The sequence below is a fragment of the Mauremys mutica genome, chromosome 2, assembly GCF_020497125.1.
Source record: "Mauremys mutica isolate MM-2020 ecotype Southern chromosome 2, ASM2049712v1, whole genome shotgun sequence".
In the NCBI taxonomy this organism is placed as follows: domain Eukaryota; kingdom Metazoa; phylum Chordata; order Testudines; family Geoemydidae; genus Mauremys; species Mauremys mutica.
In genome coordinates, this window is record NC_059073.1 from 26,952,851 (window position 1) to 26,970,285 (window position 17,435).

Genomic DNA, 17,435 nt, shown 5'->3' on the forward strand with positions numbered 1-17,435 from the left:
ATATATAAAACAAGATACTGCAAAAGAACTGCTGCCAGAACTCAGTTTATATTTTCTAGATAAGTGTGAAACAATGTCAACCACACTTTGATTGGTTTGATTCTAGACATTAGATACACTTGTTTGGTTATGCTCTCTCTCTTTGTGTTTGTTACCTGAGTTCCATCAGGACCAATTCTGTCCAGAGCTCCAACAGTGCTATACAGGAATCCAATAATTTTATTGAAATTATCATCTCCAATACTCCATGACCCATCCACTAGGAACACCAGGTCAGCCTTGGCAGCTTTGCAAACTGAGGAACAAAAAATATTTGGGAAGTTACTTTTTGGTCACTGGTAACATCTTTGTTAATACTCACTAAGGCCTCAGTCCGGCAATCAGATCTGCTGGCATGGACACCCAAGTTATGCAGAACCAACAGGGATCTGCACGAGATGAAGCATCTACACTAGCAGATGTGATTACATATCAGGGGTGAAGGTCTTAAAGGTTCTTAAATATTTCGCTAAACATTTACATTTTAAATTTAATTTTAAAATAATGTAGCACACACATTTACGTAACCCGAGAAGCTTGGCAGGACACACTGAGCCACTGTACTAGGTAGCAGGGCAAGGAATCCTCCATTGCCAGGCTGTGGAGCTGCTCTGCGGAAGCTCCTCCAGCTGATAGTCTAGAGTAAGCTCCATAACTCCTTATGTTCCTCCTCCAGGAGACTAGATACAGGTAGCCAGTGCAAGGGAATAAGGAGGAACCTTACCTCCTCTTACAGCCCAGTGCAGGCACACAAAATAGACAACAGTCTGGCCCTGCGATCTCCCATCCCACAGCCACCCACCTCTGCAAGCTGTTCCATCCCCATGGAGCCGAGCTCCATCTCACAGAGGAGTTACTCCCCACAAGGCTCCTTGGAATTTCCTCCCTAATTTGCACAGCAATTGCTTAAGTCAAGGAAATGGGCATAAATTGAGGTTGCCCCTGAAAAAAAAATTTACCCCCTAAGGAAGAAATTCACCTAAGTGACAAAGGTCACTAGAGGAAGACACATAAATATGACTATTCTTGCTGTTTTCAGCTGAAGTGTTCTAATCTTTGGGTATATTTGGTGCTGCACAATTCTATGCAGTGTGTAAGATCCCTTTCTTGCTGTATCTAGCGATGAGTTCCTCAGCTGGTTTAAACTAGCACAGCTCCATTGACTTCAAGTTGGGGATCTGCCCTTAAGGCTCCTACAATAAAGCACTCTGAACAGAAACATTTATGAGACTCTATATGAGACTCAGGGCAGTTTATAGGAGATCAATAAGCCAAGAGAAGCCCTTATTTAAAGAGAAGAGTTGTGAGTATAGTAAATGCACATGGCCAATGCCTTTTGCATTAGAATATTTTGATGGACTAGAAAAATCATGTTGTTTTATAAGTCTAACAACTGCTAGGACAGTGGTTTTCAACCTGCGTGCATGTCTATGGGACCACAAAAGGTTGTTGTTACCATAGAACAGTGGTTTTCAACTTGTGCCCATTGAACTGTGAGGGTCTGCAGACTATGTCTAAGATTTCCAAAGAGGTCCGCACCTCCATTTGAAATTTTTTAGGGGTCTGCAAATGAAAAAGGTTAAAAACCACCGTGCTAGGCTATACATCGGTCTACAGTAAAACGTACCTGTTTCCTTCTGTTGCAACATATTTAAAACGTGTTAATTATTTACCAATTGTGTGCTTTTGCATAAATTCACCAAAAAAGCCCCAAAACAATAAAACACAGTTTGGGGACAGTTCATGTAATGCATGTAAATCAGCCTAGATCCATTAGCTTTCTTGGAGCTACATCAATTTACACCAACTGGGAATCTGGCCCTGGAAATCTATAATCGTGATCAAAACCAGAAAATGACCTATATGAATTAAGGCTATTTTAACCCATAAACACAGCACATATTTACCTTCTTTTGCAGGCGGGATTGTAGGTGGTGGAGCTGTTGTTGAAGGAGAAGTTGGTGGTTGAGTTGGAAATGGTACTAGAAATTAAAAGAAGAGAATACCAAGAAGAAATCTTAACTGAAGACACCTTCACACATTTTTAGTTATTTGAGGTAAGGCATTTTCTCCTTTTGTTTTGTTTGCAGATACATACCTACCTAGTTATACAGCCCAAAAGCTAGCTTTGTGTGTATGTACATATGCTTGTGATGTCTACCTCTATTGGCTGGATCTGCTACTGCAGCTACCAACTAAGGCCTAAATTGTGGCTTTGCCACAAGCCCCATGTAGGATACAGTGTGTTGTGCTGTTCCAGAAGTAACTCAGGAAGCAGACTGTGACACAGACACTTTCCCCTGCTCTGGGGGGACATATCTTGTGCAGGCCCTAGACTTGCGGTGTCCATACTCTGCTGTGACAGGTATAATTCTCCTTTCCCTTCCTGACCACTCCCCTACTCACCTCCCCAGGAAGGGAAGTAACAACTCCTCAAAGGCTGGTTTCCCCAGCATGCTGCTATACACAACACAGGCAGCCAGCACAGGGAAATAAGGAGGAGCCTTCCATCTCCTTACAGCCCAGTGCAGGCATGCAGAAAATACAACAGTCTGGCCCTAAAGGAACTCTTCCTTAGCTCAACTGGTAGAGGTTGGTGTTTTTTCATCTGGAGACCAGAGCTATAGCTCTTTGTGTCATAGTGAGTCATTGTGCCTCTTGCTACCTGCAGCACATGTTTTATTACAAGGTTACTATGCACAAGCAATCTTGAAAAATTGGCTTCCTTGTCTTCTACTTCACATAAAGATGAGTCTCTGAATGGCACCTTCCCAGAAATAAGGCTGAACAAATTATCAGCTACTCAACAGCTCTGCTGTGGTTCTGACAGTGACTGAATAAAGCTTTGTTAGCAAATTTCAATATAGTTTTAGGCTGAGTTCACAGAGATAACATGTACATGCTTGTTTTCCACATTTATGACTGAAGAAACGTTCCCAACCTTGTCAAACAACATTCTTTCCATATTCTCAACATGATTAACGTAGGGAACCACATGCGATGTAGTTAAACGTTGTTCCTTGAGGGAAAAGTGTATTTGATATTCACCACAATGTACACATTGTGTTTATGGTTACAGGTGATGAGGACAGTTGCATAAAACCATCCTTCAGAAAGAATCCCCAGAAAGACTAGCACATAAAGGGATTTGTGTACCCACAGTCACATCTACTGGGCCCAATCTCACTCCTACTGAAACCAATGGGAGGTTTTCCATTGACTTTAAGAGAAAAAGGTTAGGGCCAAGTCTATGAATCACCTAAGGGGTAAATTATGCCTGGCATGAATGCAAGGTGGAGGCTGGGAGGAGCTCCCATCTGTAAGAGGGTCAGACAATTGAAGTCTCTGCACTCAGAAGAATGCAGGGTCTGTTCCCTCCTAGTGTCCATGGGACACAAACACACAAAATGGGACTCTGGGCAGTTCAGTTCTTTATTTGACATGCTTAGCCTTCCCTGTGGTAACCTGGCTTTGGAGAAAGGGTTTAATTTTACAGTCTACTCAGAGTAATGCAGGGGGAGCATGGGAACCAGCTGATTTCCTCCTGATTCTCCCAAACACCCAGATTCCAGGGCACCATGCCCCCGGCAAACCTTTCCCAATCCTCCCAAAGGCAGCAGAGTCTCAGACTGTTCATTATCCTCATTGAGCTGCTAATGGGAAACAGGCCTGGACAATATAGGAGGTGGAGGGATGGAGTCTGGGAAGGGTCTTACTGCGTAGAAGCCAGGAGGAAGACTCTGAGTGTGGCGTGGATTAAACTGAAAGGGGAGGTGATAAAAGTGTCTGCTGGGGGAACGAGGCAGAAGAAAAGAAGGGGAAGGGAAAAGGGAGTGTAACGGCACGTGACTCATCCCTGCGGTGCCTCCTGCTGGCGTCCTGGGAATTAGCTCTTTTTCCAGACTTGGAGCGCCCTCTACAGGCTGACGTCTCACTGCTGCTGGGCCCCCGTGGCCCTCCGGACCCTGGTGCCCCATTATCTGGGGTGCTGTCCCCCAGCAGTAACCCCTCACTCTCAGGGTCTCCCCCTCCCTGGGGACTCCAACCCCCTAATCCCACCTTGCCTCAGCCGGTGGCTATTGCCAGTCAGCAATGAGCCCCTGCTCCCTGGGGCAGACTGCAGTATAAGAGCCAGTCATCACAGGCCAGTCATCTTCATCTACCACCCAGTACCTAGGACCAGGCCCTGCAGCCTGGTGAGTCACCAGCCTGGAGCTCCCCTGCTCCTCTGGCCTTTCCCCAGCCCTGCTTCACACCCAGTGCCCTTTCTATAGACAGCCAGGCCCTGCTCCCTCCAAGACTGGAGAGAGAGACTATAGCTCCAAGCTAGCAGCCCTTTTATAAGGACCTGCTGTGCTCTGTTTGGGGCATGGCCCCAGCTGTGCCTGCTTTCCTAAGCAGCCTGGGCTTTTCCTTACAGCCCCAGCTCTCTCCCGGGGCTGGCCTTAACCCTGTCAGGGCCGGAGCGGGTAACCACCCCGCTACAGGGAGGGAACACCACTTAGGTGAGTGGTTAAACTAAATACACTGAAAATAGGAAAGACTGGGTTGGAGGTGAGATAGAGAGAAGAGAAGCTAGAAAAAGTGTTTCATTTCCTTCTCTTCATCCTTTGTTTTGTTTCTTTACATTGTAATCTCATCGGAGCTGAGACCTATCTTCTTATATGTTTGTGAGGCATTTAGCTCACTTTATATTCCTTGAGAAATAATAATGGATACAATTTTCAAAAGTGCCCTGGTGACTTATGAGCCCAAATCCCACTGACTTTCATCCACTGAGGTGCTTTTGAAAATTTTTCCCAATGACAACATCGAATATCTGACTCTTTCACTGGTTCTCTGTATTTTGTGCCCTTTGGTTTTCTCTGCTGTCCATGTTTTGAAATTCTCTTTAGAGAGTCATTGATTTTACAGCCAGAAGGGACCATTTGTGAACTGGGCTAAAACATCCTTCCCCTGTTTTGTCAGAGGGCTGCGTTTGCCAACCCATTCCTGTGTGTGGTTATTAGCTTCTGGGAGAATGCTCTGGAGGAAGCAACCCTTTGAGCACTATCAGGGGAAGAACAATTAAAAACCCACAATGAAAGAGAAAAAAACCCAAACCTTTAGCGCTCATGTGGTTACTCTACATTGGTTCTAGCCTCTTGCTCCTACTGGGGACAACCAAGGGTTATCCCAAGGTGGCTGACCTTTAAGAGCCTTCACTTACATGTAGTTTCCATGATGCTTACTCCAGGGCCTTCTATCTCCTGAAGCTGGGCATAGACACTGATTTTATACTCAGTGCCAGGCATGAGCTCAAAGAAGCAATGTCTAGGTGTCCCTCCACCAAGGGTTACTTCTTTCTTTTTCCCATCTGGAATTATAAAAGGAACCATTAGAACAGAATTTCATGTACCATTTTACTGAATAAATGTGTCATATAATGGCCTGAAACTGGAAGGGAATGAGACAGTAAATGAAGTGGCTATAAGAACCCTCTATTTATTAACCATTTTGAACCATATGCTTCCTCCAATTTGGATTAAATTCTTCCATGTGCAGAGAAGCCCACAAAAAGGCCTGGGCACCATTTAATGCTCACCAATCCCAATAATGCTTACTTAGGATTCAAGTGGTGCCTCTGCAAATTCACCCCCTGTGCATTAAAGCCCTGATCCAAACACCATTGAAGTTAATGGGAATACTCACATTGACTCCAAGGTGTTTTGGATCAGGCCTTCCAGAGATGCCAATGAGAGGCGTGCTGTATTCTGGAATCAGATTTCATTCCCAGTCTGGGCATCTTGCTCTTTGGATTTGCAGTGCGTTCATTAATTTCAGGAAGGACCTAGCCAGTAACATCTTTAACCAATTAAGGATCAATATTTATTGGGCTCTGAAGGAAATTCTGTTTAATTCTCAAGTGGAGGAAAGAATAACTATATGGACAATGAAGAAAGCATGGGTACTGAAAACAGGGTGATGGATATTTTAATACTTAAAATAAAGCTTTCAGGGGAAGTAAGCATCTGTAACAGTAAGGAGCATTGCAGGGAAATGAAAGACTATACTACACATTCTATACAGTATTTACTAACAGTGCCAATAGGTCCCTTTTGTTGCCAAGTCAAAACCATTTTATGCATACCAGGTTGAGTAGCAATACTATGAAGATAATTGACAACTGGTTGAATGAGATGCAGAACAAGCTGGACAATGAAAGTTCTTCATGACAGATGTTAATAAGGAGCTATTTGAACGGCTCTTTTGTTCATTCTCAAATTAAGGCTCTCAGGCTAGATTAAAGACATGTCTGGCAGTCCTACCTAATAATGAACAGGCACTGAGGAAGCAGAATTTAGGCTAATTCCCAGGTAAGAAGGAAATTTGCACTCCCTCATGCTAAGATCATTGCTTTAAAACAACTTGTCTGTATTTCAGGCCTTCAGATAAACCTGATCTGAATCCATCAATTGTACAATAAAAGGGTCATTATTTTACAATCAAATTAGCATCCACTCTTCATGTTGTCTTTGCTTGACTTGGTTAGGTTTTACAACTCCACTTCTCAAGTTATTCAAGCTTTGTAGGGGTGTCATTCTATGCAAGTTAATTGTTTTTCACCATAACAAGACAGTGAGTGTCCATCGGGGATGAGCAAATTAGCTTGCATACAGTTAATGCCCCCCTGAACCTCATTTGGATAAGGTAAAGCACACTGAGCATTCACCATAGCTCCCTTTCCTCAACAGGCCTGGACGTCTCCATTTATCAGATGTAAGTGGATGGGAGATCCACTCTCCCTTCTGGATCTTTACGAAGTAACCAACTGTACTGATTCCCATCCTCCATTCTTTTGGGAGCCACCCTGTATGCCCATTCCCACACAATCCAATGGGCTGGAAGCAGCAGACAAGGAACCTAGAGGAGTGTTTCTAGATCTTTTTGCTGCAGGATGGGAGGCTAAACAAACCCAAGCAGGTGAATTAGCGGGGAGATGGAGAACAGTAGGTTTGACGAGATGGGATGGAGAAGGGTGGGCAGCTGGACCCTGAAGATGCTGTGGAAGGGAAGTAAAGGAGCAGAAAGCTATTGGATCTCCTGCTGTATAGAAGGCAGTATCAGGCAAGAGCCTGTGTAGTTACACAGAAGATCACAGGGTTGTGTGGAAAAGGGCTGTGCAGCTTTGAGTGGGCAGGGCTTTAAATGGCTCAGATAATGTGGATAACTATCCACGCTTTTACCTTAAGGGAACTCTAACTCCAAATCTTTTGTGGTTCGTTGGTTTCCAGGTTCTGTGTAGTTCTGCTCTCCTCCGCCTATTTTCAACACTGCCATTCAATTACTTTTACAATTTTACTAATTGTAGGAGTGGAAATTTTGTTTGCAAACTTCATTTAGATCCAGTTTGTGGTTCTCTACAAGCAGAACTCCTACAAACTATAAAGCAGAGCGGATATGTAACGATGTACTAACTTACCGACAAGAGATTCTATCACTATCCTGTATCCAGTGGCATGACTGTGAAGCTGCCACTGGGCACAAACACTAGTCATGCGCACTTGATATGTATCCATATTTGTCACACCCAAATACACTGCAATTGAACATAAAAATAAACAGTCACTGCTACAATAAAAATGCCAGAAAACAAGAAAATGCTGCAATATAATTATCCAAAAATCAGAAGAAAAGGTGAAAAAAGTGAGTGATCATTTTTATTAATGAACTTTAAAGAAATAATTGTAATGCAAAACCCTGCATAAAAAATAATCCCCAAAACAATATCTAATAAAGGACAGGAAGCAGAAAGACAACATCTACATCCTGAGTCCACAGATCTGGAATTTGAGAAGGGCCAATAAACCGTGTTAATAATTCACTTAAAAGCAAAAATGTTATTGATGTAACAATACTGTTGTCAAAGCTGAATTTAAGGTTAAGGTTTCCATGATGTAAAGCCTAACTCAGATGATTTCAAAGGATTGCCTGATCAGAAAAAAGAAAACAGCCTTTCATTAAGCAAATTTATAGGTATTAGAGTTGACCGATAATAAATAATATCTGCTTTATGACCTGTCTTGTGTTAATTCCAGCAGGAAACATTTCAAAGCTCTATACTGTCTGATGAAAAAAGGCTTTTCCTTTCAGCAAACAACTAGCTCAAAATACATAGAAGAGGGAAAGAATTCCATGTGAGAATTCATTCAGGGAGTTGTGTGAAGCTAAAGTTACAATGGAAAAATGGTCCATAGAGATCTGAACAGCATGAAATCATTCTTACATGTTTTGGCTGTGCCTGCTAGGGCATCACTGAAGCCTGTTGAGTATGAAGCAAATACTTTAACACTATACTCAGTTCCACTGAACAGATTTAGAATGAGAATGGTGTTAATATCATCTCCCACGAAGGTCTCTAGTGCTGGTCCAGGGACTGAAAAAGAATAGAATACTTCATTATTAAAGGAATTATCAGGCAGTAAAAAAAAAAATCATAATCTGCAGTCAAAAATAGGTTTATTCCTAAACATACTGCTTTATTATTACTTGCTTAGCCCCAGTGGCACACTCAGTGCAGTACACAGAATTGAAGACACTCCATAACCAGAGCAGCTTACAGTTGAAGACAGACATGTGGAAGCCAGCACACACTGAGGAATCCAGCAGTGACATTCATCTAGGGCTCGACATTCGCACTTGCTAAGTCCCTTTTGTGCTGCTCCAGTGGAACAAAGGGGACTCAGCACCACCCTAAATAGGCAGCTGAAAATTCCCTTGGCTTGGAGGCATAACAGGATCTGGGGATCCCCACCCACAAAACAAGTCCCGACAGGGCTATTGCAAACCTGCATCATTTAAAGCAGCTCTGAGGCTGGGAACAGGAACGGTGTATAACTGGCACCAGAACAGAGAGCTGCAAACACTGCCATGTCTATCTTAACTGTACTCACTGCTTACAGCTTAGGATATAGCTTAGAATTCAGCCCCTGGAGTGTTTTTCTTTTTAATTTTTATTTCCTCCCCATTATAACAGTAAACTCAGTTCTTATGGTCATCATGAAAGAAATGTTTTTCAGAGGGATTTGAATGAGGGGGTGTGGCTTGGCTAACTGTGAATGAAGTCTACAGTTCGGTATCCAAAAATTAATGCATCTAAAATTACAGGGCACTTTGAAAAATTGGATCTAAATCTCTGTGAACTACTTTGAAAATGTATCTCTATAGGCTCTCAGCACTTTAGCTGCAGTCATAGTTTTTTTATGTGAGACTTTTAGCAATACATGTGAAAACTGAAAAAGCAAAAATAGAAGCCAAAGCAACCAATTTTGAAAACTCACTATTGATAGGTTTGTAGACAATCCTGTAGCCCATTGTTGGTGACGGAGGGGCATTCCAGCTAATACGTAATCGGTTGTACCACTCATCTGAGACCCTTAAATTTCTGGGGGCAGAAAGAGGCACTAAAAGCAAAACAAATTGTGAGCTTCCATATCTGTATCTCTTACAAGCATTTGTATAAAAGATAGACATGCATATAAATAATAACCCAGATTACACATAACTCTAGATAAGGAAACCAGTTCTGCCCCCAGGTACACAGGCAAAAGTCCAGAGGAGCCACAGCCATGTGTCTGAGAAAGGATCTGGACCTGCTGAGTCAAATTCATCCCCAGCATTATGCCAGTGAATTAAAAAATGGAGTTTCTAAAAGAGTTAAGGATTAATTTGGACTGATGTGTCTATTAAATAAGTATTGTAATTTCAAATTAATAACAGCCTTAATGTAAAAGAGGAGTAAAAGGGAATTCAGTGATAATCATCTTTCATGTATATATTTCCTTTCAACTCAAAGTATCTCAAGGTGATTTATAAATTTGGGCTCTGATTCTGCAAATGCTTATGCACTTGCTAAACTGAAGTCAATGGGACTATTCATATACTTAAAGTTAAGTATGTATGTAAGTGTCTGCAGGGTCGTGGACCGAAAGTGATACACAAATTATACACAGAGATAATTTCATCTACCATTGAAATACAGCCACTTATCAGGTGGAACATCCCAGCTGTTTAGCAGAGCACAGTAGGTCTATCTTTTTTCCATTTTATCCACAGGTTGAATTTGGTTAGAGAGAATGTAGTGACCTGTGTTGGTATGTTGGCTAGAACTAATATAACAATTCTGCTGAAAAGTTCAACAGGGTCTTTCACAACTACAAATGGTCAGGAACTTTTAAAAAAATATTTCATCCAAAAGAAATCTCTCCAACAGCATAATGGCTGGGGCATCATCATCATCACTTTCTACAGAACATGGACTCCATGGTGGACTCCCAAACCATAAGAACATAAAAACGGCCATACTGGGTCAGACCAAAGATCCATCTAGCCCAGTATTCTGTCTTCCGCCAGTGGTCAATGCCAGGTGCCCCAGAGGGAATGAACAGAACATGCCCTGTCAAGCGATCCATGCCCTGTCACCCATTCCCAGCTTCTGGCAAACAGAGGTTAGGGACACCATCCCTGTCCATCTTGGCTAATAGCCATTGATGGACCTATCTTCCATGAATTTATCTAAAATTTAATCAAGAACTGACCGGCCTTGCTCTCTTTCTGCTATCTGACAGTGTCACAGCACAAGACATAATCAAACGTGATTAAAAACAGTCAGATGTTTATCAGTCAATGCAGTGGGACTTGTATAAAAGTTCTGATTCATACATTTCTCCATTTTTAAATTGAACCCATGTTTTAACTTGAACTCAGATGTTTGCATAGTATGAGAAAATAACAAAACAAACCATCTCTTACTCTTACCTTTCTGACCACCTAGAAACAGAATGTTTGTACTTACAGGTTTTTCCAGGAGCTGAGACACTGACTCCTTCCCCATCAGAATAGATGGGAGTGACAGTAACTTTGTATACGGTATCTGAGAGCAGCGGCTGAAGAAGAAGATTGTTTTGTCTTCCAGGTACCATCACCTGGATGGTCGGAACATCAGAAACAGACAAGGTTGATTATTAGCTTCTTAAATCCTTTTATAAACACATATGATCTCTGCCATCATATACCTCTCCCAATTCTGTATAGCAATTTATTCCTAATGAGCTGGTTTACATTTTAAATATGTTTGTGATGCTCTATTTTGACAACAGTTGCCCTCCCTAAATAATCAGCGGACTTGTTCACTATACATATCTAAGATAGTAATGTACTAAGAGAACCTGCCTATGATAGACAGCTATAGCTACATGTATGAACTATCACTCTGTACTAAATCTCTGAGCCAATTCAACTTTCAAATATTCCTTAGAACGGTTATATTAACTGCATGATTACTATCCAAAGAGTGGTTTCACTATAGAGGGTAGGGGGAATCTGTATATTTTGCTTACACTTGGTCTGAAAGGGATTGCCCAACACTGTACCTGTTAACTAAGGCCCATCTAGGTGTAATTTAGGGATTATTCCTTATGCCATGAGGCACTTAAGCACGTGTTTTAGTTTAACTTCAGTGGGACTAAAGCACTTGCTTAGGTGCTTTGCTGAATCGAGACTAAAATGCCGGGTCCTGCAGCTTTACCATTTACATTTATGGGCATGTGATCCAGATCAAAATTCATAAATATTTTAATAGCTAGAGTTTTAATATCTTTACTAACATTTTATTTTATTTTTTTAAGTAATAACTTATTATTGACTATTAAAAACATAGACACATCTATATTGTCTAATTGGTTTGGTTTAAGCTTTTACTGACCTGAAAAAAGTTAATCTGGGATTTGAATTTAAGAAACCTCTGGCTATATCAGATGAAACAGAAGAATATTGCCCATTATGCTGTATATTTTTGCTATTGCCTTGTACTGTAGTATCATATATGCTATGCATATCTATAAAGCTTTTTCTCCTGGCCCAAAAAGAAACCACTGTATTTAAAAGGTTCAGTTTAGGATTACTGTTTAGACATCAAAGAGATAGCTAAAAAGTAATTTTCTAACAAAGCCTCATAAAATATGGATGAAACTGAAAAGAAACAATAATATGATTCATATCTCAGTAGAAAATCTATTCAAGTAATCCCTTTCTTTGCCGTTCTTATTGATATAGTGGTCAAAGAAAAATAAAATAGAAAAAATGAAAAAAAACAGACTGCAGGGAATATGAAAGAATATCCAGTATGTCCAATAACATTTCCTGTTAACATAAATAGGAGTGTGCTGCATGAATGAGAACTCCATCAGATTACAGAATGTGAGTGACAAAAGCTCGTACATAAAAGAATGCTTTTACATTCTGAAGTAATGATTTGGAGACATAAGCCTGAATGATACATTTTGCTCTATTTTATGTATACGGTTAGGCCCAAATTTTAATACTTGACTTCAATAGGAAACTCAGGTATACATTATTGACAAACCCAAGTGTTCAAAAATCATTAGTTGGGCCCCCAAATATTAAGAAACTGGCTCAAAAATCATGAGATTTTAAAAATAATAAATGTAGGGTTCTTTTTGTATTCTGGTCTTTAAACCTTTAGTGTTCTCTCTTTCAAGCTTTCCCCCACAACTATGAGGGTTAGAAACTTACATTTTATTAAAAAATTAAAGATAAAAATCTCTTGCATTCATATGACTCCAGGAGATGAGGCTTTAAGAAAAACACCAAATATTGCATGACTTAGAGTTGACAGCAGTAGGTGTAAAGCACAGCTTAGAATGAGGACTTTCTTACTGAGCTGTCCGATAAAGATTCACATGTATCTGTCTTAAGCACCCAAATTTGAAAGTGTTATTCTTACTGTGATCCCAATCCATGAGTAGTGTGACATACTTGCAGCTCCTCTGCAATAGTTTAGGAAAACTGTACATCAACCTGATTATTGGGATGTTTACTATATGGATATATTGGTTTAGTTTAATAGGGGACTGTTGGGGGAAAACAAAGCCAGAAAAGAAGAATGGCTCAAGTGTAGCTGCTTTTCCGAAAATGTTTGAGGGTTGGTAAGGGACAATGCCAGGGCAGAGAAAGGTCCAGGTACACAGAAGATCAAAAGAACTCTGGCCAGTTAAAAAAAGGGACTCTCTCTCAAGAGAGAGAGGAAGTTGTTCAGAGGGACGAGACAGAGACACATACACCCACTGGGGGTACCTGAAGAAGTTAAGCCTGTAGGTTACCATGAGGGGATGGGAAGACCTCATGTATGATAGACAGTCTAAATGCATGTCTGTTGTTTAAAACTCCTTTTTTCCCCCAATAAGCTTTGCCCCTCCTGCAAACTGAACAATACTTTGCATTTCAGAAGGCTGTTTTGGCACTATACTGGTCACAGGTGTCAGAAACTCAGCTGCCTCTGGGCTTGGTTCCCTAGCAACCCAATAAGCTCAGCTGGGGCCAATAAACCCTCACTAAGTGACTGTGCTCCCAGATCGCTCAGGAGGGCCAACAGATCACCATTTAGCAACAACAGCACTGTCAGTGGCGCTGGAACACTTTTAACAGTGGAGGTGCTGAAAGCCAGGAGCCGGGAGCAGGGCTGTGTCTCCGGGATAGGGGGGACCCCGACAGGGGTAAAGAGGCCGAGGCTGGGGCTGGGAGCCCGCATGTAGGGCAGGGAGTAGAGCCCCAGGAGCAGGGCCAGCAGCTGCAGCCCCGCGTAAAACCTGGGGATGCTGCAGCACCCCCCACACCCATACAGATGCGCCACACTTGCACTGCACCAGACCTGCTTCCTGCCCAGCCCTTCCTCCGGTCCTTGCCTGCTCTGTTCCAGTCCTAGTCCCTGCTGACCTTTGAACTCCCGATTCCTTCCTCCTGGCTCTGACCACTGGCTTTTCTCTTGACCATGGCCTTGACTTTGCCCTTTGATTCACTTCTGGCTCCTGGCTCTGACAATTGGCTTGCCTCCTGATCACACCCCCAATTCTCCTCTGACCACTAGGCCAAACTGTAGTAGTAGGATTTTATGTTTGTATTTTGTATAATTTAGCACGAAGGATAAAGAATAATAATGTAGCATGTATTAAATGCGTTAATGTATGATTTGATCATATCCTACCAGCCACCCTTTCTGAAAGCAGAAAGGAATGGCCTAATGGGCCATTGGTAAAGATGCATCAGCCAGAATCTGTGTCTGGAGCTGATTTCAAGGCAGTGACAGACCTTTAGGGTCACCATTTTGTTGTAGCTTTAGCATTTTGAAATAAGTAAAAGAATGCAATGATTGTTTTCTCCTGCATTGCAATTTGATGTTCCTGTTCAAATGCTTTGTGTACATCAATCCTGCTTTATGTGTGAATGAGGAATGTGTATGTTAGAAGATAAGTGTGAAGGCCATCACCAGATCAGATGTTCTTGGGAGGAACCGAGGACAGATGTAAGGGCACCAGGAGATTGCAACACGCCCCTACTGAGATGTCAGAGAGAGCAGACTGATGACTCTAAAAGATGTGGCAGGCACCCATCAATGGGGACAAGATAGCTGTGATCAAAACTAGCATGGGGTAACTCCCTGAGAGACTGATGAAAGAACAAGATAAAGGATGAGAAGAACAATTTAAGAAAACAAGCACTCGTCAAATGACAATTGATTACAGCATGACAGTGCAAAACTCATTGGTCCCAATGAAGGAAAATCACTATATAAACAGGGTGCTTTGCCATGAAACTTTGGGTTCATCCTGCCAAGACTTCCCCGGAGCATCATGTCGCGACTGAGAACCCGACTCCTACCTACCCGTGATCAACCTAGCTTGCCATTAGATTGATCCTGACTCTGGACTGGTAACTATAACATCGACTGGCGGGACTGTGTGTGTGTGTGTATGTGTGTGTGTGTGACTGAACGCATATGCTAATTGTTGTATCTTCAATAAATATGGCCTATTGCCTTTTCCCCTGAAAAAAGATACTGTGTGCTTCTTATAAGCATAACAAAACTCCTGTTCCAACCACAAGGTTACCCTGCCCACATGTCAGTGTGTAACAATAAGATCCCAAAGGGAATAACTGCGGGTACCTGAAGTCAATCAGGACTGCTAGGCAAACACAGTTAGTACAGAAGGCACTATAGCCCGGGTCCCAGCCTAGGAGTGGGGGAATTGGAAAATTCCACTCCAGAAGAGGTGAAGGCACAAGCCCTGAAACCTGAGGGGCTGCACTAAGAGAGACAAGAAAGGGGACAGAGGTGCAGCTAGCCTTGAAGTCATGAAAAGTACTTTCTTAAATACTTGTGTTACAAAGATTGAGGCCTGTCATAGCACAATCAAGAACAGCAGCAGTTAACCTAGAAGTTTAACCCAAAGTCCAGCATCTTTAGTCAGTTAGGCCCTAATCCCGTATTTGACAATGCACAGGTAGATTGCTTCACCTACACAGAGCAGCTTGAACAGGGTTTTGCACAGACACAGCAGCCTGCCTGCACTGCATCGATTGCAGGATTAGAGATTTAGAGTCCAATTCTGCAGCAATTCCATACACAGATCGTCCACTGACTTTGACGTAGGATAGTTGCAGGGTTGGGCCCTTTGTTAATACTAATAGGATCTCCGAACGTTTAAGTCATACAAAAAAAGTCATGCAGACCATTCTTACCACTTCCTCAGCACGATCACCTTTACTAGTGAGGTAGGTCACTCTGAACTGGTGAACGTTGTAGTCTGAAATGTCCCATGTCACTCTCAAGCTTGATGTGGTTTCATCATCTATAACAAGGTTTCTGATTCCTGTTCGGAAAACTAAAAACAAAAACAAAAGTAACTCAAAAGAATATGTCATAGATCCTATTTAAAACATGTCTTTTGAAATGTGTCACTCAACAATACTTTGTATTAATGATCAACAAGCAACAACAGCTGCACCCCATTTCTATGGAAGTAATTATGGGGGTTTGCAGTGGATTTAAATAGGAACAGAAATGAACCCAAAAATGTTACCAGGAATGAATGGATACTGATCTTAAGGAGCAATAAATGTTATATAAATGTCCCTCATTGTTTTATTTATTTATATGACACCTATCCTTGGCTGTCTATGGGTTTTAGAATAATTAACCCTGTACAAAAGCTCAGTTTGCTATAGAAATCACTATGCTAGACAGGCAGCCTACACTTAGAAGCAAATTGTCTGATTCAAGAAAACAAACAATGAGATCTTTTTAATTCTGTTTTTTGTATGGGGCCTAAAACACATTAGAGTACATTGTATTGACATTCATTTCTTTTACCTGCGGTTGTGGGTCTGGAGGTTGCAGTACTACTAGTAGCAAGGCTGGTAAATACTGTAGTGGTCCTTGCAACTGAAAAAATAATACTCTATTCATTAACATTTCAGAAAGATCTGGAAGCCATTTGTGTACTCTTTTAACGCCAGTTATGGAAATGTTTTCTGCTATTTATAACTATGACCCTGAGCCCACTTGCCTACCCTTATGCACCCACTTGATTTTAAGTAAATGAGTCTATTTAGGACCTTTCAAGAGCACTACATTCAATGTATAAGATGATATTCTGCAGAGAATGAAACAGTGGAAGGTATCATGTACCTCCTAGTCAAATTAGAAGCAAAAAAGATTCAGATGTGTATCTGTAGGAAGAGGCTGGAAATGGGTGGGATGGGAGTGGGAAAAGGCGGGGTGGGGTGGGATGAGATGAGGCAGGGCGGGGGTGGGGACTTTGGAGAAGGGGGTGGGGGCAAGGCCTGGGGAGGAGCAGGGGCAAGAAGAGGTGGGATGGAGGTGGGGTCTTAGGGGGAGGGGACAGGACTTGGGGTGGAGCATAGGGTTGAACGTCCCCTGGGCCCGGAGGAAGCCGGCGCCTATGCCCATGACTTCTCTTTGAACAACAGAAAGACATCCAGAAAGACAATGATTTAAAGACTTCTCCCCTTGCTAAATTGTTCCAATGGTTAATTACCCTCACTGTTAAAAATCTGCACCTCATTTCTAATTTGAATTTGTCTAGTTTCAGCTTCCAACCACCACTAGAATCACCCTTCAAGTGTTAGGAGGGTAGGCCAGGTTTCATGCCCATTCTTATATTTAATTTGTCTGCTGAGACAATCAACAAGGTTGCCAGCAAGGCCAACAAATTACATTGTTGTCACTATACACAGTCATAGCTATGTCAGTCCCAGGACATTAGAGAGACAGATAAGCTTTCAAGCCACACAAAGCTAAACATAACAACAGCAGCAGTACTGATGCACGGACTACTTGCATGGGTATAGATTTCTTGCCTAAGTAAGGGTTGCAGGATCAAGCCAAAGTTTACTAAATATGTATGTATGCCTAGATTTGAGTCAAATAAATTTTCCTGTTTACAACTGAGAATACAGTTTCAACGTAACCAAGTCACTGCCCAAAAAAAGAAAATAAAATGTGTGTGAACTTCTAAAGAATGTTGTCTGATGATTTT

At 41.9% G+C, this 17,435-nt stretch overlaps 1 protein-coding gene across 2 annotated transcripts in view; it reads right to left on the reverse strand.

The window, feature by feature from the left end:
- COL14A1 (collagen type XIV alpha 1 chain) overlaps nucleotides 1–17,435 on the reverse strand; it is a 198,939-nt gene that overhangs the window by 81,508 nt on the left and 99,996 nt on the right. For both annotated transcript variants that reach the window (XM_045005058.1, XM_045005059.1), the window contains 9 exons: nucleotides 16,247–16,318; nucleotides 15,616–15,758; nucleotides 10,874–11,003; nucleotides 9,360–9,482; nucleotides 8,306–8,455; nucleotides 7,502–7,618; nucleotides 5,249–5,395; nucleotides 1,947–2,021; nucleotides 156–295 (listed from right to left, as the gene is read on the reverse strand). In XM_045005058.1, coding sequence (XP_044860993.1) covers nucleotides 156–295; nucleotides 1,947–2,021; nucleotides 5,249–5,395; nucleotides 7,502–7,618; nucleotides 8,306–8,455; nucleotides 9,360–9,482; nucleotides 10,874–11,003; nucleotides 15,616–15,758; nucleotides 16,247–16,318 — 1,097 coding nt within the window. The remainder of the gene's footprint in view (nucleotides 1–155; nucleotides 296–1,946; nucleotides 2,022–5,248; nucleotides 5,396–7,501; nucleotides 7,619–8,305; nucleotides 8,456–9,359; nucleotides 9,483–10,873; nucleotides 11,004–15,615; nucleotides 15,759–16,246; nucleotides 16,319–17,435) is intronic.